At 52.9% G+C, this 27709-nt stretch overlaps 2 protein-coding genes across 6 annotated transcripts in view; one reads left to right on the top strand and one right to left on the bottom strand.

Moving 5' to 3' along the window:
- Positions 1-27709, bottom strand: part of RALGPS1 (Ral GEF with PH domain and SH3 binding motif 1) — a 287071-nt gene that overhangs the window by 90092 nt on the left and 169270 nt on the right. The window lies entirely within an intron of this gene.
- The window catches only part of ANGPTL2 (angiopoietin like 2), a 34026-nt gene continuing 16112 nt past the window's right edge, over positions 9796-27709 (top strand). Inside the window, exons 1-2 of the mRNA XM_036854429.1 lie at positions 9796-10224; positions 23160-24028. Coding sequence (XP_036710324.1) covers positions 23209-24028 — 820 coding nt within the window. The 5' untranslated portion in view covers positions 9796-10224; positions 23160-23208. The remainder of the gene's footprint in view (positions 10225-23159; positions 24029-27709) is intronic.

Genomic DNA, 27709 nt, shown 5'->3' with positions numbered 1-27709 from the left:
CGGATTCAGGCTCCATCCTGGTGGCACCGGAGGCCCACATGCCTGGGTCTGCGTCTTTGCTCCATCGCTTCAGCTGTAGGCCCTTGGGCAAGCTACTTAATCTCTCTAAACCTTATTTTCCTCAGCTCTAAAAGGAGGAAAGCGGTGCTTCTTACCACCTGGAGTTGTTGTGAAGATAATTCACATGGACCTTTCGCACAGTGCCTGCACCCAGTAAACGCTCAACCAGTGTCGCCGCCATTACTAGTTCCCATGAGGTTGTCTCCCACGTGTTCTTCCGGGACCCGAGCGCAACCATCCTCCCATATCTGCTCAAGCAAAGCAAATCCAGAGCCCCCCTCAGGCTCTGGCTCATCGTTTTGGATGCCAGCTATGGATAACTTGTGAAGAGCAGCTCCCTATTGGTTCATTGAGAAAGATGAAATGAGGGATTTAAAGAGAAATGATTAATATCTGTATCCACAGAGATGCACACAACATGGGCCTATCCTCAAGGAACTCACAGTGCAAGAGAGGAGAGCAGATCTGCAAGCGAACGCATCCACTGGGAGGGGGCAACGTCGGCGCCGAGCGGTGGCCCCGTGGACTCAGGTGGCCCCCTGCAAACACGCAGCCCGAACGCTACAGAGAACCTCACATCAAGTCAAGTCAGATTTTATCACCAAATGAACTTGTGCCAAACTTCTAAAAAAAGGCTTGCTGGGGTTTTTGGTTTGTTTGTTTTTTCCTTTTTCAGCGATTTGGGGTTCTGAATTTGCGGAGGAGGGAGTGAGCTCTCGCGGTCAGGGCCAAGTCATCCATCAGGTGCAGCAGGCACACGGCCGGGGGCTTACGGTACTATCAGGGGCCCCCCAAATGTTCTAGCTTCTTTTAAAATGAGAGCAAAAAGTGAAATTTTAGGTCAGAAACTGCTTTCTTATATAATGTTAGCATATTTGTCCTTACACCAATGCACTCATGGAAGATGGTTTTTAATATTTTTAGTGGGGGAAGGAGCTCACCAAGTGCCCAGGGCGGGAGGGAGTCACGGGCCCTGCTTGGAGCGCCGCCCGCACAGACCCCGGGAGGACTGGCTGAGATAAGGCCAGGGAACGGACGGGCACAATGCCCGATACGGAGTAAACAGTAAACGATGATGACAGTAACGACCATGATATTTTCACAGTCTCTTTTTTCTCACCTACAAAATGGAGCAACTGCTGCCCTCTCCACCCCCAGGCCTGCCGTGAGACTCAAGGGAGACAACAAACGCCAAAGCACTTTGGGGACCAGCTCTGCCGGCAGAGGAGAGGGGCTAAGACTGGGGACACCGACCTCATCCACTTGGGACCAGGAACATGAGCGGACATCCCTCTGCTGCCTCACCCACACCTGGCAGGACGGCCCCGAAAGGCCCATCACAGGTACTGCCTTCCTTCCTGTACCTGCCTGGCAGATGGAGCAGTGGAGAAGGGGGGAGGGCAAGGCTGGGGCAGGGGCACCCGGGAGCCAGATCAGTGGAGGAGGGAGTTACTCAGGACCCCCAGAGCCAGCTTGGGGCAGGCCTGGGGCAGCTCGTCAGGGGTTTAGACACAGCCTCACCATGTCAGGGCGGCTGTCTTTCTCTCCTTGGTCTCCTCCCCGCTCTCCTCCTAGGTAGACTCCCAAATGGTGCTCCTTGCTGCCCTCACCCCCGAGACCCTGAGTCAGAAACCCTGGATGAGCTTTAGAAGGCTAGTATTCCCCTGCAGTCATTCAACAGTCATTCAATAGCATGTGCTTCTATGCACTAGGCCTCAGGCGAGATGCTCAGGCCAGAGCCCAGAATGAGGCAGCCCCAGGCCCAGCCCTCGGACCTCCATGATGACACCAGCCCACCTCCCCTCCAGTGCCAGCACCTCTGCTTCGTGATCCCACCCTGACCTCATGCCTGGGGACCTCACTCCATCAATCTCTTGCCAGAAGCCCTCATTTATCTGCTCAGCCACCTCGCTTGGCCTCAGGACGGATAAGCAAGGTCGGCAACAGCTTGGCTACTCCTCGGGACGAGAATTTCAGCAGGTATCTATCTGTAAGCGAATTGGGGTCCTTTCCCACTGACCGTAAAACTGCCTCCAGTCCCTCATCTCCTGTTTAGGACAAAGGTCCTGTCTGATACGGACAACAGTGTTCCAGAACCAACCGTTTTTAAAAATTTTATGCTGGATGGGGATGATTTTAAACAGCTTTGGAAATTTCCTGTGAAGTGTTTGTTACGAACCTACGAAGAAAACCAGGAAACGAAAATTAAATCTCTCCTGTCTCTGTTCTTCAGTCTCCCCTCTTGGGGACAAGCCCCCACGTGAGCTGCAGGGTGAGAGAGAGGCGACAAACCAAATGAACATTCCTTAAGATACTGTTACGAAGACAAAATGAAAACCAGTCAACTGAAGTCTCAGCAAATTGGCTTCGGGCAAATTGGCCTGGAGCCCATAGTTGGTGCTCAGATGGGGTTTAATAAGTACCTGTTGCCTGAGCAGCGAATGTGTTTGTCAGGTGATGTCCAGGCTTGAGAAGAGGCACTGCCCTGACTCTGTCCCCTGGCAGGCGTGTTGGGAAGTCGCGAATGAGATGGACGAGCTGACAACAGGCTCTCCAAACTGCTTTGTAACTGAGCATGCACCTTGCGCTGACATTTGGACAGAGTTGCCCAGCAAGCACTTAACAGACACGGTGTCCTCGAAGGGCTTTCCGTGTGCTGGGACATCCTCTGTGACACTGGGTAGTATAGGATGACTATTAGCACTGTCTTAGATACTTCCCATAAAAGAAGTCTCCTAACTTCTCACCAGGAAACATGTGGCTCCCCTGCCAGACATGAGGCAGCAAGTCACAGGACCCGACCACGAGGCCTCCAGGAGAGGAGGGGACCAGCTGGCTCACGCTCAGCTCAGAGGCAGCTGTGTCATTAAATCTGGATGGATGGACGCTTCTGGCAGTTCCACAGCCTCCCTGATGCTCAGACACTCCCGTAGGCCTTTCCAAGACCAGCTGACCAGGAGAGGAGGGGCCCTGCCTTTTTGTCCCTCACCCATGGCTCAGCCTCACTGCAGCCTTGATCACTAAAAACTGCCACACTTCCTCGAATCTGAGAAGTCGTCAACCATTAAATGGGTCATGTTCTAGTAAAAGAGAAAAAGTACTGCCAATTAAACCCTGATACGCTACTAACTTTAAGATGCCTCTTGATTTCAGAGATCCTAAAACAAGAAAAAAGTGTTAAAAAGTTAGAATCGAAGAAATGTAAGTTGTTTTCAGGACAACACAACCGTGTTCCTGCTATCTTTGATGTAAGTCTTCATCACAGTCCCATTACTGCCTAGCAGTGTGGCCTGGTGCAAGGAAGCTCACTTGGCCAAGCCTCACTCTTCTTGTTAGTAGAAGAAAATAGTAATACTTCCCTCATAGGGTTTTGGGAGGAGAAGAAAAAAAAGATACCTATAAAATATTGAGCTTGACACCCAGCCCATCGCAGGTAGCTACGTAAGGTGCTCTAACAAGGGTTGTGAGGCCACACATTTCTTTCATCTTCTAGTGCCCTGGTGGGTACACTGAGCTGAACCAATCTATGAATTATTGGGGCTGATATTTCCCAACAGACTATGACCAAGAACAGGGAGGGCAGACAACTGAATTAAAGACCACCAACCAGCTGGCTAGGTTTATGGTAGGGCATCAATAAAAAGCAGGAGGTTTGGGTGAGAAGGCGAATTCAGTTGGGATGTGGGGAGGTCCAGTTCCTGAAAAGGAGGAGTAGATTGTATTGAACTAACCCTCTGGTCAGTAACAATGATAAAAGCTGGACAATATACAAAAGACAACTACTTGAAAGCACTTGAAAGCAATCCAAAGCAATAGAAGCTGGAGGAGACATGGTCCTTGAAAGACAGGAAGCACACTAGGGTATTTCCCTATTCAAGGTGATACACAGAATGACAAAACAGAATGCAGCAGCATTACTGGCTGGGAAGAAGAGAAAGAGATTGGACCTTGAGGATGGAAATTGAAGGGGAAAATGCTAGAAAGGAGAAAGCCACAGAATGAGGAGCTCCAAAACTACTACATAAATTCCCCTTGAATCCTTAGTTAACCCCTAAATTGTATACATGGAGAGGGAAAGAGAGAGAGAGACAGAGAGACAGAGAGAGAGAGAGTCCTGGGAGCCCAAAAGAAAGCAGCAGCTGAGAGGCAGAAAGTTCAGCAGCTGCCTGAAAGATGGAGTTTGGAGTTCAAGCCCTGCCAAGTTAATGGGGCTTAGCCAGCACTTAAGGCTCTCAATTTAATCCCAGAAAGGCCATGCCTTACAAGTGAACACAGGATTAAGGGTTATACTCCAGGATTAAGGGCAAAACCAAAATAAACCTACCTGAACAAAACCTAAAAACCAAGCCTCCATAAGATCAAGGGAATATGCCAGTAATTTAACTGCCTGCCAGAACAAAACACAACATTCTTGAGAGGAAGACAATAAAATACTGAGTCTTTTCAACGTAGCATCCAGAATGTCCAGCATACAACTTAAAAATTATAGGCATGTGAAGAAGCAAGAAAATGTGACCCACGATCAAGAGAAATAATAAAATTAGACCCACTGATGACCCAGATGTTGGAATTAGTAAAGAAGGACTTGAAAATGTGTACATGTTATAAATATGTACAGGGTTTTCACGAAATGAAGTACAGAATGAACGCATGGATAGAGAAACTCAGAAGAGAAATGGGACGCATAAAAATAAACTAAGTGGCAATTCTAAAACCAAAAGGGTACAGCACCTGACATAAAACATAATTTGGATAAAATTAACAGCAGATTAAATACTATAGAATAAAGGATCAGCAAACTTGAAAGCCAGGTAATAGAAATGATCCAAACGAGCACAGAGATTTTTTTAAAAAAGATAAAGATAAATAAATGGTGCTTCAGTGACCTGTGGGACAACACCAACTGTGTAAGTGGAGTTTCAGAAGGGGAGGGGAGAGAGAATTGTGCAGAAGAAATATTTAAAGGAATAATGGCCCCCAACCTCCCCCACCAACACATTCCCAAATTTAGTGAAAAATATCAACCCACAGATCTAAGAAGCTCAGTGAATCCCATACAGAATAAATACAAAGAAAATCAAACCTAGTCACATCATCGTCAAATTACTGAAAATCAAAGATAGAGAGAAATCTTAAAAGAAGTCAGAGGGGAAGAGACCCACCATGTACACAGGAACAACTACAAGGAAGAGAGCTGACTGCTCATTAGAAACAGTGTAAGCCAGGAGACAATGGAAAGGCATTTCAAAAGTGCCGAAAGGAAAAAAATCAGCTTGGGAAATGTGAAGCCTGAAATGCTGGTAAGACTCTGAGGTTGTGAGGTACAGCAAAACCCCCCTCCCAAGCACCCCTGTCTACGTAACACACATTATTTGTGCACTTCCCCTCCCTCAGCCCCCACCCCTCATACACAGCTCTCTCAGTAGAACATCCCAACATTCCCAACAGGATGGATTCCCAACAGGTGGATGGAGTTAGAGTCTGTCATACAGAGTGAAGTAAGTCAGAAAGAGAAAAACAAATACCATATGCTAACACATATATATGCAATCTAAGGAAAAAAAAAAAAAAGGGCATGAAGAACCTAGTGGCAAGACGGGAATAAAGACACAGACCTACTAGAGAATGGACTTGAGGATATGGGGAAGGGGAGGGGTAAGATGTGACAAAGAGAGAGAGTGGCATGGACATATATTCACTACCAAATGTAAAATAGATAGCTAGTGGGAAGCAACGCCATAGCACAGGGAGATCAGCTCGGTGCTTTGTGACCACCTAGAGGGGTGGGATAGGGAGGGTGGGAGGGAGGGAGACGCAAGAGGGAAGAGATATGGGAACATATGTATATGTATAACTGATTCACTTTGTGATAAAGCAGAAGCTAACACACCATTGTAAAGCAATTATACGCCAATAAAGATGTTAAAAAAAAACAAAAAACTGTAACTGTCAGGAAGGTGATAAAAAGGAAAACACATCAAATTTACACAAACTGTGGGACATAATTAAGATTCTTTGTATTCTGCCACCATGTAAACATCACACATCTTTTTCATTCTGGTAAAAACTATAAAAAGAAAAAGAAAGAGTCCCTTTTCCTCAAATGCTTTAGTCACATGACACCCGTCCAACAGGCAGGTGGAAACGCAGGGATGGTGCTCACTGAGGTCAGGAGGATTCCAAGATCTGGGAGCCGTCAAGGTGGAAGCTTGACCAGGAGGTTCCAGGTAAGAGTGGGGAGGAGCCCGGGGGCAGGGAGAAGCAGCGGCAATTTCCCGAGCAATGCCGAGTGCCAGGCACCGTGCTAGGCGCCTTAGGTATGTTATCTTAATCCTCACACTAACCCCTAGGAGTCAGTATCATCATTGCCTTTTTTAACATGAGGAAACAAAGTTTGAGAGAGAATTAGAAAGTTGCCCAGGTTAGTGGCAGAGCTGGGATTTGAGCACAGGTTCGTCAGCCTCTGAGCCACAGCTCTGTACCCTCCCCCGCCAGCCATCCGTTTATTCACTCTGCTGCGCTGGGCTGGACAAAAGGAGAGCTCCCCACGGCCCACGCCACACATGCCCCCGTGCCCAGGGGACTCCCGGGCAACTAAAATGACCAGAGCCAACATTACTGAGCACTTACCATGTGTGTTACACTTAACGTGTCACATCTTATTTAATTTTCACAACAGCCCTGTGAGGTACATCCTTACATCATCTTCATTTTCCACATGAGGAAAGTGAGGCTCAGTGCTCCTGGTGGTAGAACCAGAATGTGACTCCCCAGCTCAGGCTCCCCAGGGGTGTGCTTGATTGCCCAAGGCCACCAACAGGGCAGGGGGTGAGGAAAGATGGGCAGGGCACGGCCACCCTGCTGTTCCTTTCCCACTTGGTGGGATCCCAGGAACTTGGAATTGTGAAAGCAGATCTGTGTAGTAACCAAGGGACTTGGGCTGCACCTATTCCCAGAGCGGGGTAAAGTCCTGGGAATGCTTCCTGCCCCGGGGGGTCCCATCGCCTCCAATCACCTCTCTCACCAGGACAGCTGCAACCAACTCCCAGCAGCTCTGATGCCTCGGCCGCAGCGCCTGTCCATCCAGTCAACACCAGCGTGGCCTTCTTAAAAACAAAAGCCGGAACCCTGTCCTGCTCAGAGCCTTGCAGTGGTTCCTGACTGCCCTTGGGATGAAGTCCGCCCTCTGACAAGGCCTCATCCCCTGCCATGCTCCCCTCCTCTCCCCCACACCGCACTCCTCTCAGCTCCTGGAAGAACTCACGGTTGCTCTTGCCTCAGGGTCCGCTCCTGTTACTACTGCAGTGTAACAAATTACCACCAAAACTTTGCGGCCTAAAATAACCATTTCCTTATCCTCATGGGTTCTGTGGGTCAGGAATTCAGACATGGAACACTAGGATGGCTTATCTCTGCTGCCTGATGTCTGGGGCCTCAGCAGGAAGACGCTATAGCTGGGGATGACTCAATGGCGAGGGGCCTCTTTCCTCCCATGTCTGGGGGTTGATGCCAGCTGCCAGCTGGGACCTATGGTGCATGCAGTCTTCACACGGCAGCTTCCGGGTAGCTGGACTTCTTGGGGTCCAGCTTGGCTCATGGCGCCAACACAGAGTGTGCCAGTAGACAAGGCAGAAGCTGCACTGCCTTTTTTCACCCAGTCTTGGTAGTCAGGTAGTGTCACTCCCACCGCATTCTACTGGTTACAAGCAAGTCAGAAACCACCCAGATTCAAGGGGAGGGGGCAGAGATCCTACCTCTCATTGGGAGGAGTGTCAAGGTCTCACTGTGGCGGGGAGATATTGTTGGGGCCGTTTCATGCGCTATTCTCTCCGCCCAGGCCATCCTCCCTCCAACCTCACCACCTGCTAACTCTGACCCATCCTCCAGGTTTCAGCTGAAGCACCACTTTGTCAGGGACCTGCCCTGACTGCTTAATCAGACATCCTGCTTAGATACTCCCTGTGCCCGGCACTTCTCAGGTGCCCGAGTCTGTCTCTCTGTCTCCCCTCCGGCTTGCAAGCTCTGTGAGGACAGGGACTTTGCCTTCCTGGTGCTGGCTCAGAGCAGGTTCCCAAAAAATAAATCCTGGAAAACAGAGTCAGAGAGAGAGAGGAGGAGGAGGAGGGAGGGAAAGAAGGGAATATGCCTGCATCCAGGCTGTCTAGGGTGCAGCTCAGAAGAAGTTAGACCCCTCTCATATGCTCCGGCTGATCTTGAGCCCCCAGCCTGCCATGGCCCCACCAGGACCCTCCAGACCCTCTGGAAAATCCACAGGGCGGGCAACACCTTCACCCCCCGCAGTCGATGTGGGGAAGCTTTCTGTGCCATCCTGCTGTCTGGCTAATGTGGTGGCCTGTAAGATGCTGGGGTCTTCTGGCAAAGAACACCTTTGCCAGAGGACAAGGTCTGAGCAGGATGGGAGAAGCTGAGGCAAGAAGGAAAGGTGCTCTCCTGCAAAGACAGGAGTGGTGATCCTGCGGAGGGGAGGAGCGCGGTGGACCCAGGAATGTGATACACTGTGCCTAGCGGTGCGGAGAACCCCACTAAAGTTTCTCTCCCAATCTGTACCCAAACGTCGTCATCACCACCACCATCATCACTAAAAATGTTTTAAAAGGGAAAGAAGAGTTACCACCAACACTGCACAAGGCTGCTGTCCAGGCAGAGGACAAAACTGCCCTGGCTGCTCCTTCCCAGGACTCGCCTCCTCCCACTCAACAGGCCCGTCCCCCCCGCCTGTGCCGATGAGCCTGTAGGGCCGCTCGCTGCGTGGGGTCCAGTGCTGTCTCCTCTCTTGCTCTGACTCCACAAACATTCACGAGCTCCGTCTCGGGGGCAGGCTCTGTGCTGAGGGTGCCGATGGACTCCCATCATGTGTTCCTCGAAGAGCCAGACGGGAGGTCCCAGCAGAAGTTCTGGGAGCGTGAGCCCTGGCCTGCTGGACGCCAGAGTCCTGAGTTCAGTCCACTAAGGCCTCCTCGCCCTACGCCAAGGCCTTTCCTGCATGACCTCATAGAATCCTCGCCGCAGCCCTTGGAGGTAGATTACTTGTTTTAGCTCATTTACTGATGCATGAGAGGGATGCCCGGAGAGATGCAGTGACTCAATCAAGGCCCCTCAGGTGGGAAGTGACGGAGCCCCAGCGCTGCCCCCACCCCAGCCGGTGGTACTTCCACTGTCCCAAGCCACTGCTTCTCCCTAACTTCACAGCCCAGATCCTGCTGGCTGCTGTGCAGACAGCCTGGGGCTCCCCCCACCCCAGGGTTTAGAGGCGAGAGTGAAGCCTTCAAGAAGGGCGGCTGACGGGGAGAGGCCGTCTGTGCGGGGCTGCCCTGCCTGCCCACCTGGGACTCTGCGGGGCAGGCCCGGAAGAGACAGCGATCCAGGGGAGGACCCGGCTCCCTGCAGCCCACACGCCATCCCGCTGCTTGCACAGCTGGGGCGGATCTAAACCCATTACCTGAGTCAGAGGGGAGGCTCTCTGCCTCGGCAGAGCGCACCCGGGGCTGCCCGGGCTTTTGGGAGCCGTTGGGCCAGGGAGCAGAGCTGGCCTGGCTGCTCGTGCCAAGGAAGGAGGGGGCCCGCCGAGGCCGCCAAAGCAGGCTGGGGCGGGAGGGGCCAGGCCAGCTGGGGCCGGAGCTAGTGTGACATCACCGGGCGGCCCGCCTCTGTCTGGGGCTGAGGGGAGGCCCTGAGCCTTTCTGGGGCCTGGGGGATCCTCTTGCACTGGTGGGTGGAGAGAAGTGCCTGCAGCCAACCAGGGTCAGGCTGTGCTCACAGTTTCCTCCGGCAGCATGTAAAGGCTCCACAAAGGAGTTGGGAGTTCAAATGAGGCTGCCGCAGACGGCCTGAGGATGGACCCGGCGCCCTGAGCAGTGCCGCCTGAGCTCTGGACCTGCAGAGCATGGCACTGGGGCAGCTGCCAGCCCCCGCGAGAGAAGGCAGGTTGTGAGCCACCCGGCGGGACCCCGGGCCAGCCCCCGCCCCATCCCCGGCCGGAGCCCCGCTGTGGAGGCAGAGCGGAGCGAGCAGAGGCCAGTGAGGCAGGGCTGCTCTGCGGCCGGTCCAGCCTGCGGCTCAGGGAGGCCATGGCCAGGCTGCCCCGCTGACGGCCGAGGTGAAGCATGTGAGAGGCTGCCCCGGGAGCCAGGCAGGAGGGAAGAGGTAAGAGCCCGACTCTGTGGCACCGAGGGACGGGGGCGGGAGGCAGCAGCTGGCTCCGGGTCTCTGGGTTCAAGAACCCTGACCCCTCCAGCCAGGGAAGGGGATGCTCGCAGCTGGGCCCTCCTGCTTTCGCTTGGAGCCAAACAAGGCATCTGCTGGGACAGGACCTGTGGACACCTGGGCAGAGGGTGGCGTTCCGGGGGCGTGAGGTCATGGCTGGGATTTCGAGGGCTCCATCAGTAAGCCCCACTCTCCTTCAGACAAAGAGCCTTTGGGGTGAAGGCAGGCGGCTCCTGGGCAGGGCTCCGCAGCCGGGGTGTGTGCGCGAGCGAGCGTGAGCTTGTGTGGATGGTTGCCCTTGAGGGGCCAGCGGGCCGATGGAGTCACGGACACAGGGCTAGCCCGAGGACTCCGGAAGCTGTTTTTCAGTTTGGGGTTCCTATGCACCCTGGCTGGAGACTCTGCTGAGGCAAAAGCAAAAGCAAACGCTGTCCTGCGAGAGCCCGGAGCCCTCGTTCAGAAAGTTCCCTGGAGCTGAGCAGCCTCTGCTCATGCCCTCAGCTGGGGAGGAGAGAAGCAGAGGGGTCCAGAGCCGGGAGGGACACATCAGCCAGAGGTTCCTGCCGCTGTGACTCAGGGCACAGCGCTGCCCTGGTTTCCCGGCGGGTCCAAGGACGTCTGGTCCCTCCTCGCACAGGACGGGACGGGATGGGACGGGACGGAGCCCCAGGTCTCCAGCAGGCTGTACGTGGCCTGGCCAGGACACAGGGGAAGACGAGGCTTCCCCGGCACCCGGCAGGGGGACGGTGCAGGCTCTGCATTCTGAGTCCCTTGAAAGCGCTCGTTAGATAACATTTCCAAACAGAAATTCTTCACTGATCCCTCCCTTCTCCTCCTGTGATATGTGTGTCACGGGTCAGCTATTGCCTCTGCTGTGGGATTATGAGAGCTCCCAGAGGGCAGTTCGGTTACTCAGAAAAGGATCCCCTTTCACCGGGGCTCTGAGGAAAGTTGAGAATGCCACTTCCGAAGCTGGCCAAATGCTCCCCACATGTATTTTTCCAAATTGAGACAGAGTGAGGTAGTGCTCACAAGCTAGGCTCAAATCCTAGCTCTTCTACTTATGAGCTAAGTGACCCTTGCAGATCATTTAGCCTCTCTAAGCCTCAGTTTCCTTATCTGTAAAATGGGATAACAGTAATGCCCATCTCTTGGTAACAACCAACACTTACATTGCACTTACCACAGGTGTGTTACCACAACCACCCTATAACACGGGTACTGTTAGTCATCACCATTTCACAGGTGAGGAAACTGAGGCACAGAGGTTAAGTGTTGTGCCCAAGGCCACATGGTTAGTAAATGCCAGCACCAGCACTTGAACCCAGCACTCTGAACCACGCTCCGTTGCTTTCTAGGAGGAGTGCATGGGATCGTGACCGGGAAGGCCTTAGCATGGTACCTGGTGTGTGGCAAAGCCTCAGAAAACATTAGTCACTGAGTATTATGAGCCATAACAATCAGAATTGCAGAGAGAGAAGAGCAGAGACCCAGATTCTCTCTCTATCCTCGATACATTCTGCTGGGGTTGTCAGGAAATCCCACCAGGCTGAGCCAGTGCTATGACCACTACTGCCACCCACGCTGGGGATCCTCCCAGGAGCCCGAGGAGGGGGGCTTTATGTCTCGGGCAACTGCAGCACATCCAGATCCTAGAAGTCCACACGAAGGAGAAGTGCAGATGCACCGACAAAAGGACCTCGGGTGCATCTGACACCAGCCTTACAGTAAGAACATCCTACCCCTCACACAGCACTACTCCCCTGCGTGCTGGTCCGCTCACCAGAACCAACAGGGAGGAAAGCGAGCTACCACCGTGCTGCAGGAGGTCCACAAAGCGGGAGGACCAATGCCAGGCCTGCCCTGGGGTTGCAGAGGGTGAGGCAGGGACCCCTCCCCCAAACTCCACCCCCATCACCCAAGTCTGGCCACAAGATAGATGGCCAAGTCTGGTGGACTTCACACCAGCTAACACTGATGCATCTTAGCCCTGGACAGTAGCTTCTCTCCTGTGGCCCCAGAGGTCCCTGAACTCTTGGAAGCATTTGGAAAGGCTGACATTAAATATATGCTTCTCTAGCACAAGGCCTCTGGGGCTGCGGAAGCTGCAGGTTTCCTGGCTCCACCCGGGAACCACGGTGGCTCACTATGCTCTCTGGGCAGCCCGGGCCAAGTAGAGACTCTGACCTCACAGGCCTGCCTAACACAAATTAGCTTAATTATTATTCAGTAAAGGCAGACAAAAATGTGTGAAGCACATGGCCCAGGAAGGGACTGCACGGTATTCCTGCACTTTCATGGGCAGAGCAACTAAGCCATTTCTCCATCCACTCCTCCATCACACAATGATTTATTAAGTACCACTGGGCTAAGTAAGGCACATGCAGTATCTCATTTCATCCTCGCTACAACCTTAGGAGGTAGGTTCCAGTTTTAGCATCACATTTTACAGATGAGGAAACAAAGGCTCAGAGAAGTTAAGCAACCTGCCCAAGGTCACACCGTTGGTGATTCTGTGGGATGTGGACCCTGGTCAGTATGGCTCCAAAGTCCACGCCTTTCCCTGCCTCACTCCACTGCCCTGTTCAAGGTGTCTCGCAGTCAAGTCTATTACGGTTGGTGTCCTAGAGACGCTGCACCATCCCATCTGAAAGCCACGTGCTTACCTGCTTATGTCATAGGAGCCTACCTCTGAGACAGTACAGGCCTCATCGCCACCCCTCTTACAACCAAGCCTCAGCACAGCTACACAGCACGCCTGCGGTAGCACAGTCAATGAGAGGTGGAACTGGGTTCCAAGCCAGGCTGTCTTAGCTCAGAACCCTGCGCAGCTGGTGCTCTGTGCTGCTGCGCCGCCCCCCCCCCATCCCCACCACCACCGGCAGCTCCATGGAACTCTGCACCAGCTCAGTGGGGCAGAGCCTCGGGCCAGCAGTCATCCATGTGCCTGAGATACCACTGGTGTGTTTCCCACGTTCCTAACTTGGAGACTCCAAGGGCTGCAGAACCTGAGCTCAGGTCTTCAAGGCCTACACCGGCCACACTTGAGCAATTCCGGAGAAGAGATCCAAGAGCCACAACTGGCAGCTACAGCAGAACAAACAGAACAGGCAGCAGCCCCGCCCACGGCAAGTACATTCAGCTTCTGGCCTCTCTCTGAGTCACAGCCCACTTTGTCCAAACTGGTCTCAATTGACAGCAGTCAGATGGGGAGGCGTTCTGCTTCACGACGCCCACAGCCCAGTGGGAAGAGGGAGAAGGTGAATCTAATAATCACACAAACGCACAACAGTGGGAGACCTGTAAGGAGGAGGCGTGTGGTGCTAAGAGGGAACTGTGAGATGCGTGGCGCTGTCCCCATTTTACAGAAGAGGGAACTGAGTGTCAGCGGGTGCGGCACCTCTGCCAAGGTCTCTCCACTAGCGGGCCAAAAAGCGAGGATCCAAGCCCAGATCTGGGCCCATTCCACCCCAGCCCACTGCCATCCTGGACGAACACACTGCGGGAATCTCAAGAATGAATCAATCCATTGAATAGCATTTCTTTTCTGCGAATTTATATGAAACACCCCAAATAGAAGGGTTATTCAGCCACTGGCAGCTAGGAGTTTGTGGTGATAGATGGGTCACATCAGAACCTCATTCTGAGGGTAGTTTCTATGACAAAACCACATTCCCACACAACGACCATAAGCTGTATGACTGACTTAATAACAGCCTTGGGAGGAGAGTTAAAATGTTACAATGTCCCGTTCCACGTACACATCAGTTTTAAGACACATTCTGATCACAGACATGTTAACATGCTGGGTGGGGGGAGCCAGGCCTCTCACAATCAAGCTATTGTGTTAGGTCGATTCTCTGGTGAAACCAGCCTGTCTTGGGGCCAGCAGCCCCAGAGCCTCGGCCTCCCGCTGCTGCCTAGTCCTCCAGAAAGGCATGCCCAAGACCACCTCAGAAAAGCCCAGAATGAACTCTGTTCTTACCTCTGAGAGATGCCTGAGGACCCACCCAGCTCCAGGAACGACCAAAGTCCTGCCCCAGATGGACCCACCCCAGCCCCCATGAGGGAAAGGTGGCATCTCTCAGTCACTGCTGGACCTCCAGTACCCACTAGGGACAGGGAGAGAAGGGATCTGAATGAATGAAAGATGGAGGGAAGGAAGGAGGGAGGGAGGGAGCCTCAGACCCAGAGACTGTGGCCCCTGGAGGGCAGGCACCTACCTTGCTCCTGCTCTATCTCCAGCCCCCAGCACAGTGGCTGGCACAGAGGAAATGCTCAGGAAATATGTTCAATGGATGAAGTCCTTGAATTCCTATTTAGTAACCCAGGTGCCATCCTGGCTATTGGGTATTCAGAGGGGGAACCACCCTGACCCCGCTTTTAAGAAGCTTGCAGTCTGGGGCAGAGAACCAGACATGCTGTTATCTTGGGGGCTGTGACGGAAGCAGCCCCAGCTGCTTCTGGGAGCTGGAGGAGGGAGGGGGCCCTCCCTGTGAACGGCCAGCTTCACTGAGAAGGTCAACTTAGCAAGGAAGGCAGGCGTGCATCAGGCAGGACACAGGGAAGGTGCCGAGGCAAAAAGAACAGCACGTGCAGACGCAGGGAGGCATGACAACACAGGCTCTGTCTTTCAGCAGGCCACTGGCAAGACCAGATGTGTGTTTGAGAGAGATAGGCCTGGAGCTGCAGGCAGTGCAGAGTGCAGGGGAGAGAGCGGCTGAGGGCAGGGAGGCCAGGAAGGACTGTGTTGGTAAGAAAGCTGGCTATGGAGTCCACAAACCTGGTTCCAAGCCTAGCTCCACCACTTGGTAGCTCTGAGGCCTGGGCAAGACTTCATCCTTACCTCTGTTTCTTCATCTGTGAAATGGGGATAATCAAAGCCCCTGCCTTACAGAATAGCTGGGATCAGTGAGGTAGGCACAAAGTGGTTGTGCCAGCGCTCAGGGGATAAGCCCTGCCAACAGGCCGAGGTGGCCATGGTGCCAACCACTCAGCCTGGCTCAGAAGAGCAGCTCCAGGCAAGTCCGGATTCCCCAGAAAGCTGCCCTGGGCCAGTGCTGTCCACCCAGTCCCTAGCTGTTCTCTCCCGTCTGAGGCTCCCCCAGTTCCAGGGCTCCAGAGCACACGAGGCACTGCCGGAAATGCAGCAGCCAACTCAGGGGCCGGGCTCTGAAATGGCTTCTGCAGACTCTCCTGCCTCTGCTCTGTTGGCTGAGGCTCCTGGCACAGAGGGCTCAGCGCGCAGGCTTTGGGACCACCTCAAAATGGTTCCCAAATAACGTACCGTGGAAAAGGAACAGCAGCACCCTTGTCCCCCCGGCAAAGGCAACCAGCTCCCGCCGCCTAACCACATCCCCTCTTGCCCCATGATCTCACAGTATGACCACAACCCGCCTCCTCCATGAACTCAGCCCTGCCCTGGAGCCAGCAACACACCAGTGGCAGGAGCATCAGGCAGATTCGACCCTCCACTGCCTCTCTTCCAGGCAAATCCATCTGATCCTACCTACCTGCTTCTCTGGCTCTCACGCCTGTGTTCCCAGCACCCACGACAGGGCTGGACCCAGGATGCAGCAATACACAATGGCGGGCTGGCTGGGAAGGCTAAGTGGATGGAAGGCTGGCTGGCTGGACAAACGGCTCCTTCGAAGGTCTTATTAGAGTTGAACTGGCAGGGTCTGGGAATCAGCTCCAGACTCCCTGGGTACCCACACTGACTTTTGGTGGGGATGATTCACAGAATCCTAGGCTGGGAAGGGATGGCAGTTGGAGATGTGGCTATTCCCTCCCTGGCCTCCAGGCTGGCGGCGAATCACCAGGACAAGTGATGCACAGTTCCTTCTCCAGGGTTTCTAAGGTGAGGACACCACTGCTCATCCTAGATGCCCATTTTGGGGTCTCACCACTTGGATAATCAAGAACTGTTTCTAACATCCAACAAGACTCACCCTTGTGCAGACCTGAAAGCTATTTCTACTTTGTCAGTCAAGAGTGACTAAGCAGTAATCTGCATCTGGGCCATTAAGCAAACAGACAGGCACCTTTTACTCATACTGGTTGGAGAGATGATCTTGATGGAGGTGAGGACATGGACCTTGCAGTCGACAGCTGAATCCCAGTCCCGATATTTACTCCAAGGGACCTTAGGCAAGTGACCTAACCTTTCTGGACCTGGGTTTCCTCTACTGCAAATACAGATAATAATACCTTTCTCCTAGGTAAGGAGACCAAATAGTTTGTTACCCAATCAGGACACTTTTGAGAATAAAACAGGGTGCTATCAATAATTAATAAGATAATAGGTCTTAACTGGGGCCAACCAGCGTGCATGGTCCCCTATTCACAGGGTTGTAAGCGCCAATGAGATAGAGCATGGCTGAGCACACAGTAAGTTCACAACAAACAAATGATAGCTGTTATTATCTATCCTATTGGTCATGTGGTCAGCTGGGCCCTCTAGGGCCATTTCTTCTGGAATTTTCCTTTATCTGGATCCCTCCCTTATCCTGGATTACCAATTGGTTTGGCACTACCTAACTGGCACATCATACATCTCAACCAGCTTTGGCGGGAAAAACTGTTTGCCAACTTCAAAGTTTCGATTTTTTCTTTCTGTCCTGATGTTGGTTTAACATCATGGTTCATGCTCGGGTCCATCAAACTCACTCAAGCGCAGCTCAAGTTCCTAGCTTCCTGTCAGGGGCCCGCCGGGCACACCGGGAACAGGGGGCAGTTCCAGATTCCCTTGCTGCCTTGAAAGGGGCCCACTTCTCAGGCCTCCTGCAGTGCCTCTGGCCTGGACTCATACCTGGCTTTCATCTGTGATCACAGAATGATGGGGCAGGGCTGGCTGGGGAGGGAGGGATGGGTTCTGTGAGCCCCCAGACAGGACTACAACGTGGACTAATGATGAAACACCATCCTGAGAACTGGATTTAATTCAGGGTCAGCAGCCCCGGGGGTCACAAGAGCTCTCCTGTTCTCCCCCTGCTTTGGAGTGGGGGCAGTTGTCAGAGAACAATCTCCTTTGAGTTTTCCTGTCACTTCCATACATGCAGCATGGTATATATCTTGGGGTTCTGTTACCAACTGCTACTTAGTTAAGCTGGTGACTCTGGGCAAAATGACTCATGGACTTTGAATCTCAATAGTTTGCTCACCTGCAATGGGGCCAATTGTCAGCTCTGCCGTTAGCCTTAAAAGCATCTTTGAGGGCATTAGAATATTGCTGTGATTTAAATATACAAAACTACAAAGACTGTGAATGTGACTTGTGCTCCCTAGGGTTGCATAGTGCACAACCTGGGCCACCATGCACGGCAACCCTGAAATAACAGCTTCCCTCCCAGGGCTGTTGGGAGGATGAAGTGAGATAATGTTTATAAAGTGCTTGGGTCATGGTGATAAATGGTTGTAGTTACTATTTTTTTCAGTATTTGAAATTTTCTTATTCCTACCCTTTGGGGTGAGAACTCACAAGATGACCCCAGGAAAGCAGCTTCTGCCACAGGGCAGGACACACAGCTCTGTCTTATGAAAACGATTCTTCCCACAAAGTGGCCCCTCACCTGGGCTGCGGTGCTGAGAGGGACATGGACACGCGGTGTGGGGTCCCACCACAGCAGGCCAAACAGGGACATCTAGAGCTGCCCATCGGAGGCTGGGTGGGACCCAGATCCTGGGGAGGTGGCCTCCCAGTGTGCAGAGCCCGTCACGTGGCTCAGTCGCACCAGCCCCAGTTGTGGGGAGGGAAACCCGTGCATAATGGAAACTCCTCACAATACAATGTGGAAAAGCAATTTCAAGAATCATTTTTATTTTCACTTTGAAGCCAAGGAAAACAGTTGGATTTGCTTTTCTTTGTTGGTCATAGGAAGAAACTGAGGAGCATCTCTTTGATGGGAGTTGAGTTCTTCTCCAGGCCTAAGATGGCTGGAATGCTGGGGAGTTATTTCTCTTGGGATGCAATTAGTTGAATAAATATCAAGAGAGCAAAAGTAAACAAACTCATTACTGTCCATTACGAACTGCCAAACTTGCAAAAAGCTGAGGAGGGGGGTTGGAACCTTTAAGGAAAATAAATTACTCCAAGGCCAAGGGCAGCACAAAGAGCACAGCCCTTGGTGTCAGGCTGACCCCAGTTCTAGGCTGAGTCAGCTCTGGCTCTTGTCTGCCATGTGCTCCTGGGCAAGTCACTTAGCCTGTCTCGGCTTTGGTGCCCCCATTTATAAATTCCCCCCCATTTATGGGGGGAATACCAACCTTGCTGGATTCCCTGGGACAGTGTATGTCAGGAACCTAGCACAGTGCCCTGTTCCTTCCCTTCCTTCTTGTAACCTGATTGGCTCCAAGTCACTCCTGCCAAGCCCAGACCCCACAGAAATGTGACAGTAAGACCCAAAATCATGTGGCTTCATGACTGGTCCCACCAGCAGCAATGCAACCTTGAGCAAGTTACCTGACACCCTCTTGAGCTTCAGTTTCCTCACCCTCAAAATGGGCATAATACTACTAACCGGCTCTGAAGGTCGTGGTGATTACATAGATAATGTGTATGTATAGGGCCTCGTGAACCTAAAAAGTCATACGAGTGTTAACCGTCAAGTTTCGTTCTCTTTTTAATTGAACAGCTACAAGAAATGCTCTTTAAAGATTGCACAGTTTCTGACTGCATTTGCACATCTAGTGCCTCCCCGCTCTGTGTCCAGCGCTGTGTGAGATGCTAGGGACCCCATGACAGCCAGGACCAGTCCAACCAGCGGACTCCTTCAGGGTGGGAGGTGAGGCTAGACAGAACTCCTGGGCAGGCCCAGCTCTGTGACATGGAACAAGGCTCTCGGCTGTCAAATGGGACAGTTAGTCCTGGTATCTCCTCGGGGGGGATGGTAGGATCAAGGAGATGGTACACATGCTGGACACAGTGCAGAGTGCGGTCAGCACTCCTCGCTGCCAGTCGGCTTTGCTGGCGCTCTCATGCTGCTATCATGCCATCCCCACCTCTGGTTTTGGAAGCACTTCCACAGTCCTTAGCTATTGTGCAAGGTGGGTTGGATCACCCCACTTCACAGAAGAGGCTCAACCTTCAGGATCTCAAGCCCAGGGGCACAGAACTTTGCCTGGGAAGCTGTGAGAGCCCACACTTGGGAGGGGACAGAACTCAGTGGTAAACAGTGCCACCATGCCAGGTCTCGAGGCCTGAAGCCAAGTTGCCTTCCTGGTCCTGTGGCATTTACTTGGCCAAGGTGGAGCCCTCGCCGGCATCCGCAATCAGCATCACAGCAGCATGGAGAGGCAGGTGAGCGGCCTGTGGGAAGGCAGCGCCGGCAGGCCCGCCCAGGCTAGGAGGGCAGCTCCTCCCCATTGGTGTGGGTTGGGTGTGGCCGCTGGCACAGGAGCAGCTAAAGTGCTTTGGAAACTAGGCAAACGCTCATAAACTCAGCGTCGTTTACACTAACGTCACTGCAGCCCTAACCTCATAGTCCAACCCAAACCAGAGGCTCCAAACACCTTTCTCTGCCTGGCCTGAAAGGCCTGAGCTGGCCTTCGGAACCAAGCTGGGGCTTTCTTAAAGTGGAAAGCAGCTCAGCGTGGCCCTGGAGAGCACGGGGTCTGTTTTGTAACTTCCTGCTGTCCAGGCTGCCCACCAGAGAAGCCCCCAGAGGGGTCTGGGGAAGACAAAACCTTCAGGTTCTGTGTCATGGTTGTTATTTTAGGGTAAATTAATGTGAAAACAGAAAGTCATGATGCTAATACTTTATTACTAGAAACCACATTAAGAACATTTCTGTGTAGTCATTAAGAGTTTGAAGGTTTGAGTATATCAGGCCAGGGCTGAGTCCTGGTTCTGCCACCTTCTAGCTGTGTGATTTTAGGCAAGTTACTTAGCCTCGCTGAGTCCCAGTTTCCTCATCTGCAAAATGGAGGGACCTCCCTGGCAGTCCAGTGGTTAAGACTCTGTGCTTCCACTGCAGGCGGTGCAGGTTTGATCCCTGGTCGGGGAACTAACATCCCGCATGCTGCGCGTGGCGGCCAAACAAACAAAAAACAAATAACAACAACAAAAAACTAAAACGGAAATAACAACAGTATCTACCAAGAAGCCATTGTGAGAATAAAGTAGAAAACCCTTGCAAAATGTTGAGTGCAGGGTCAGGTACACAGTGGGCACTCACAAAGTGGATGTTAGGGATGGTAGTAATAAATGTAATACACGCCCACACCCTCAGGCAGTCACTTGCCTGGGGCTCCCCGGCCCCACCTGCTACACCCCTCTTCGTAGCACTCCCCACTTCATGGCAACTGTTGGTGGCTGTGTCTTTTCATTCAGTCCACAAATATTCACTGAGCTCCTACGTATTCCAGGCCCTGTGCTAGGCACCATGGGTGAGGAGTGACCAAAACAGATAAGCCCCCTGCCCTCACGGAGCTTCCACTCTCAGGGGTCAGAAGGGAGACACTACATGCCTGATGGTGACAAGGACTCTGGAGGGGGAAGGTGGCGAGGTCACAATTTTAAGTAAGCAGGGAAGGCCTCACTGGGAAGGTGATATTTCAGCAAAGACCTGAAAGCGGCGGGGGAGTGTGCAACGCGGAAGGGGCCGAGAGTGTTCTAGGCCAGGTCAAGTGCAAAGGCCCCGCGCCATCGGTGCGCTTGAGGAACGCCCGGGAAGCCAGCATGGCTGGAGCAAGTGCGAGATGAGGTCAGGGAGGGAGTGGGGCCACAGCGGGGGGCCTTAGAGACCCATTAGCTTCTTCTCCAAGACGAGGAGCCACCAGAGGATTTTGAGTAGAAGAGTGACCTGATTTGACTTTTTTACAAGGTTCACTCTGGCTGCTGGGCTGAGGAGATGCTGTAATGGGCAAGTGCAGGAGCAGGGAGACCAGTCAGGTCCAGGCGAGAGGTGAAGGTGGGCTGTACCAGGGGAGGTGGGGAGAAGCAGTAGGATCCTGGGAACAGTCCCAGGATATTGCTATTATAATTTGGCGGTGAATTAGATGTGGGGTATGATGGGAAGAAAGGAGTCAAGGATGACTTCAAGTTTGTTGGCCTGAGCAATCAGAAGAACAGAGTTGCCATTTGCTAACGCAGGAAAAACTGGGATGAACAGAATGGGATGGTGATGTGGGGAACCCCAGGAGTTCATTTCTGGATGAGTTACGGTTGAGATGCGCAGTAGCTGTAGAGCAGTAGTAGTTGAGCAGAAATGTCGAAGAGGCAGTTGGATATATGAGTCTGGACTCAGGGTGAGGCCCAGGCTAGACTGGATGAGATCACCAAGGTACAGAAGACGTCTGAGGACTGAGCTCTGACCGCCCCCTCCCCGCCCAGGACAGGGCTGGGGATGAACCAGCAAAGGAGACTGAGGAGTAGCCAGTGAGACAGGAAGAAAGGGTGGTGTTTGGGGAAGGAAGTCCAAGGAGGGAGTGATCTGCCATGTCCCTCGGTGCTGAGAGGCAAAGTATAAGTGAGGACCAGGAACTGGCCATTTGGTCTGGCAAGTGAGGCCCCTGGCGATCCTGTCTAGGACACTTGGAACGGAGGGGACGGGGCCAGGCCTGATGGGAACGGGCTCAAGAGAGAATAGGAGGAGAGGGACTTTCTGGAAACAGTGGGTGTGGGCAACTCTTCAGAGGGTTTTGCTAAAAAGGGGAGCACAGAAATGGAACAGTAGCTGGAGAAGGGATGTGAGGTCAAGAGAGGATTTTCTTTAAGTTGAAAGAAATAACAGCATGACTGTAGAAAAAATGTGATCATGCCGGAGAGCTGGGGGAGAGCTGCTGGAGCCACGTCCTTGAGTAGGCGAGAGGAGCGATCTATGCACGCCTGTCCCCTCCCTCTTGGCCTGGCTCACTCCTACTCAACACTCCAGGTCAGCATAAAGGTCACTTTCTCAGAGAAGCTTTCCTGACCCCTCTGGTTAGGTCAGTTCCCTGTTCTACCCTTCCACTGCATACACTACTTCTGCCTCACGGCACTTAGGGGCTGTGTAATCATGGGTAAGCCCCGTGAGGGCAGGGGCTGGCTCTGTCCTGTTTGCAGCTGCATCTCCAGCAGCCAGCACACCGTCTGGCATACCACAGATGTTCAATGGATATCTGGGGAAGGAACAAGTGGTCTAAGAATAGAACTGAAACAAATCCGGAGACACATGTCTGTTTTCTGCTCCCACCTGGCTTAATCGTGTTGCAGGGATGGGGGCCGTGCAGTTACCGGCTGCTGGAAATATCTGGATTTAGAAGAGTTGTTTGCTCCTGTTTGGGCTCTGTAGCTTGGCTAACACACAGACCAAAGCCACGTGACTAGACACATCGTTCCATTGACACTGTCCATTACAAACTGAACACATCCATACTATGTCTAGCAAATCATTCATTTAACAAATATTGCAGAAAGCTTGCTTAGTGCAGCATCCTGGGGATACAGGATGGAAACAGACACAGCGTCGGCCTTTATGGAGCGTAGATCCATGAAGAGATCACACAGAATTCAGATTCATCTCAACTGTGATGGGTGTTACAAAGGGCACGTCCAGGGGGAGACTAAATGGTCTGAGGAGTGTGAGGCAGAGGAGGAGGGAGATGGGACAACCCTTCCTCTGCCTCCCCTCCCAGCTTCAAGCTGCCCTCGTGTGGTTCTCAGGCTCCAGGAGTGGCGGGGCCTCGGCCTGCTGCCTTCAGATGCCCGGTCCCGTCCTGTTTCCTTCCTACCTCTGCCGGGCCTGCCTGTCTCCTTCTGCGGCTCCCGGAAGGGCTGCCTCCTGAAGCTGCATTTTTGGAAACATCTGCCTGATAAGAAGGCTGAGCTCATTTATGGCACAGGCCGCTGGCAGTGACAGGACCCTTACTGAGTCTCCCCTTCTGTTTACTTTCAGGGTTTCATAGTCTCTGCTCTCAAAGAAGAACCCCCACTTTGCAAGGACCATGAGGCCACTGTGCGTGACGTGCTGGTGGCTGGGACTGCTGGCCGCCCTGGGAGTGGCTGTGGGCCAGAAGGAGGGCTTTGAGGGCACAGAGGAGGGCTCGCCCAGCGAGTTCATCTACCTGAACAGGTACAAGCGGGCCGGCGAGTCCTCGGACAAGTGCACCTACACCTTCATCGTCCCCCAGCAGCGGGTCACGGGAGCCATCTGCGTCAACTCCAAGGAGCCCGAGGTGCTCCTGGAGAACCGGGTGCACAAGCAGGAGCTGGAGCTGCTCAACAACGAGCTGCTCAAGCAGAAGCGGCAGATCGAGACGCTGCAGCAGCTGGTGGAGGTGGACGGCGGCATCGTGAGCGAGGTGAAGCTGCTGCGCAAGGAAAGCCGCAACATGAACTCGCGGGTCACGCAGCTCTACATGCAGCTCCTGCACGAGATCATCCGCAAGCGGGACAATGCGCTCGAGCTCTCCCAGCTGGAGAACAGGATCCTCAACCAGACGGCTGACATGCTGCAGCTGGCCAGCAAGTACAAGGACCTGGAGCACAAGTACCAGCACCTGGCCACGCTGGCCCACAACCAGTCAGAGATCATCGCGCAGCTGGAGGAGCACTGCCAGCGGGTGCCCGCCGCCCGGCCCGCGCCCCAGCCACCCCCCGCTGCCACCCCGCCCCGCCTCTACCAGCCGCCCCCCTACAACCGCATCATCAACCAGATCTCCACCAACGAGATCCAGAGCGACCAGAACCTGAAGGTGCTGCCGCCCCCTCTGCCCACCATGCCCACCCTCACCAGCCTCCCATCCTCCACAGACAAGCCGTCGGGTAAGTCCTTCCGGGAACCTGCAACATCTGGGCCTCAGAGCCGGGCGCCAGGCTTCCCTTGGCTGTGACCACAAGCGGGGGAAGAGCCGCGGCAAGTTGAAGCCGGGCCAAAGGCTTGCACAATCCCCCAGCGGTCCCTTGGGCCAAGCTGCAGGAGCCGGTGGGGTGACAGGGGGACCACATTCCTCAGATGGATGCTCCAAGGTAGAACCAGGAAAACAGGGGAATCTCAGAAGACAACAAGTGTTTTCTGGCTTCTGATAGGAAAAAAACCCAGGCCTGAGTCTTCTGGGCTCTGCGAGAGGTGCTCTGTGTTGGCAGGTAGGATGTCTCTCCTGCAAGCTCTCGCACTGTGCCTGGCACAGAACTGGCATTTGGTAAATGCTCACGGAAGAAACAACAGACCAGAGGAAAAGAAAGTGTTATCACAGCAGAAGTATGATGAACACATTGTAGGGAGGGGCTGCGGGGGAGGAAGGAGTACTTTCTAAAGCCCACACATTTCCTAGCGTCTGCTGCGTCTAGAATTTTCAGTGATGATTCTATACACTCTTAAATACATGTTTCATCTTAAATAAATATGGTAATTCTCAAAATATCATCATGGGGGAGGAACGGGGCTGCTGGTAGGTTTTGAAGCTTGACCCAGATACTGGCGCCGGGCGCTTTCATGTATATTACATCATTAACCCCCGCAGCTCCTTATGGAAGGTTAACTGAGAGGATGAGTGACTTGCTCACAGGCTTAGGATCCTCAGGCTGGGTCTGAATTCAGGCCTTTTCACTTTAAAGCTGGGGCTGACTCCTCTGTGCTCGAGGACTCTGGGAATCCTCACTCTAGGGGGAGCATGAGCCCAGCCTCCTGAAGCTCAGTCTCTCATTCATCCAGGACCTTGTGTGCCTTACAAATGGGCTGTCGTAATGAGGACTACGTTCGCCTTTGCAAAAAAGTAACCACGTATCTGCTTCAAGTCAGTGATATTTGTACCACTTCGTTATATAAGCAGGGAGATATTTTTACTGAAAGTATCCTGCTTTACATTTATTTCACACTTCTGAAAATAACCACCAGTACTGGGAAGAGCAGTTTCTTGCTAATTCCAGAGAAGGCTGAACCTGAGTGCACGAGGGTGGCCCACGCAAAAGACAAGGGCGGCGCTGTCTGCAGGTCTGTGGGGGTAGCCAGGTGCAGGGCAGAGCATCTTTCCTCGCAGCCAAGCCCTCTACTGGGTGTGCAGGTTGAGGACTTGTGCTCTGGAGCAGACTGACCTGGGTTCAAATTCTGATTCCCCCACTGATTAGCTCTGGGACATTAGGCAAGTCACTTTGCCCCTCAGAGCCTCAGTTTCCCCACCTATCAATAGAGGATGGATTAAAATAGTGCCTACCTGAGGATTCAATGAAATACTGCACAACATGTGGTTAGCACAGTTCTGGGCCCATGGTAAGTTTTAATACATGGTAGCTATGAGTTTCCTTTGGTCTTGGTCTCTTCATCTTGAAACAGGAGATTGAAATTTAAAAAACAGACCATTTTTAGCTCTGGCATTCTACAGCTGATGACTGGTTCATCTGTACACGTGTCTATTTTAAACTGGGAGTTCCAAAAGAGAGGGCAGAGTGTGCTAATACATCCTGATAGAACACCCAGAGGGAAAAATGTGCTCATGGCACCAAATGAAGGCTCAGCTGAATGATATAATTCTGACATGAGGCAAGCTGACCTCAATAGTTAGGCAACAGATCTCCTCTCGCTTAAGCATCTCTGGTTTCTGACTCAACAATTCCAGGACATTCCTGAGCTTGAACTAAGCTGGTGGATACATAGTGTAGGAATAAAGACCTAAGTTTGCACCCAGGCTCTACCTCTTATTAGCTGTTCACTCATAAGAAAGTTATTTAGCTCTTCTGAGCCTTAATTTTCTCCTCTATAAAATGGGGAGAAGAGTCATACCATCACAGGGTTGCTGTGGAAACTCAATGCAATCAGGCATGTGATATACATCATGTGGGGCAGCCAACAATAGCTGAGCCCCTACTCTTTGCCAATCACAGTGTTGGACTTGGGGGCTTGTGAAAACGACAGTCCTAACCTCCAGGAACTTAGTCTGGGGGAGACGGCAGATACATGAATGCATTGGGACCTATCCAGTGCCCACCAGTTCTAGACCCTAAAATCAGCACATCTGACAAAGGATTTCTCTGAGAGAGAGCACCTGTCAAAGCCAAAATTTCCAGAATGGTGTGAGAATTTACGGGACCAACATAACAAAGTACCTGAAATCAGGAATGCAGTGAAAATCATGGGCTGTGCAGTCACTGTGGTAACACCACAGGGTGCTAAGTGCCCGCCTACAGGCACTACAGCTACTAAGGTGGCATGACTGAGTCTGCCTGCAATAGAAGGGACAAGTTGGACGGAGGTGGGGACGTAAGAGTGAAGGATCTGTAAGAGTTTACCAGGTGGACTTGGGAGTTGGGCAATTGAGTTACTAGTGGGTCCCCAGTGGAGATGAGTCCGTGCAAAGACCCAGGGGCGTGGCCCTAATCCTGGCACCTCAAGTAGTTTGGCTCTCCTGCTTCTTCACGTACATAATTCAGCCTGGACTGTGTGCATTCCAAGGCTCCTGCGTGCAACCAACCCCTTTCTCTCCCACTTAAGGAAGCACACCTGCATGGAGGGAATGGCAGTGATTTTATTACGGAGGTAATCTGAATGCACTATAATTTACCTTTTTTTTTTTTTTTTAAGCAAAGCCTTCCCAAATGTTGGTACTAATTGTCAGTAACTGATTCCTTGTGACTCATCTGACCACTGCACTCCCACATGAGGCATTCCCTGCCGAGACTGAGCAACTGGCCGCAGAAGCTGAAGGGGCGGGCAGAGCCTGGAGAGAGGCTGGGAGGCCCTGCCCTTTCCTGGTGCTGGACCAGGCCAGGAGGAAAAGGCAGATGGTCTCTCTCAGCCAGTCGGTAGAGAGCTCTTATCAGGCCTGTTCTGAGAACTTAGGGGGCAGGTGCTGGTCTTGGAAGACAAAACCTTCCTCTGTGCTCTGGCCCAACAGATTCTTTGTTCTGGGGACATCACTCAGCCAGAGACACTTCTGCAATTAAACACCTCTGCACTCAAGCCTTGGCAGCTCCTAAATCTTTCATTCCACAACCTCAGAGCCACCTACTCTTTTCCTCATTGTCCGGGCCGCTCAGCCCGCAGCACGCCCTTCCCCAGGGGACTGAGGGAGCCATGGCCACTTATCTGAAGCTGCGCTCACCAGCTTGTTCCCAGCCAGACAGTAACAGGCTGGCCCCAGGCCTCTGAGAGCCTGAGTGACGGAGGCCCAGGCAGCTCCTGGCTTCCCTGGCGTCTCGCTTGGGTTTTGTCCCGTCTCTCTCAGGTCTGGCCAGACCTAAGGGCATTTCCATTAGGGTGATGCCTGTGATAAGGCCTGGGCCAAATGGCCCTGCCTGTGGCCCTCTCCCCTGGGGGGGGGTCCCGTGGCCGCCGCCCTCCCTCCTCCTCTCCACTCTTCCTCACGCTTACATGTCCCCGACCTCCTCCTCCACGTATGTGCCCTGTGCACGCACGTCAATCAGGTCTGCTAAAGAGGAAGGCTGCAGGGGTCACTTTCTAAGAGGCCAAGGAGAGGACAGCATGGAGCCTCGGCCAGAGCCTGCTCTCAA

The sequence above is a fragment of the Balaenoptera musculus genome, chromosome 6 (assembly GCF_009873245.2).
Source record: "Balaenoptera musculus isolate JJ_BM4_2016_0621 chromosome 6, mBalMus1.pri.v3, whole genome shotgun sequence".
NCBI lineage: Eukaryota > Metazoa > Chordata > Mammalia > Artiodactyla > Balaenopteridae > Balaenoptera > Balaenoptera musculus.
Note: the sequence above shows the minus strand (reverse complement) of the source record. Positions and strands in the feature narration are given on the sequence as shown.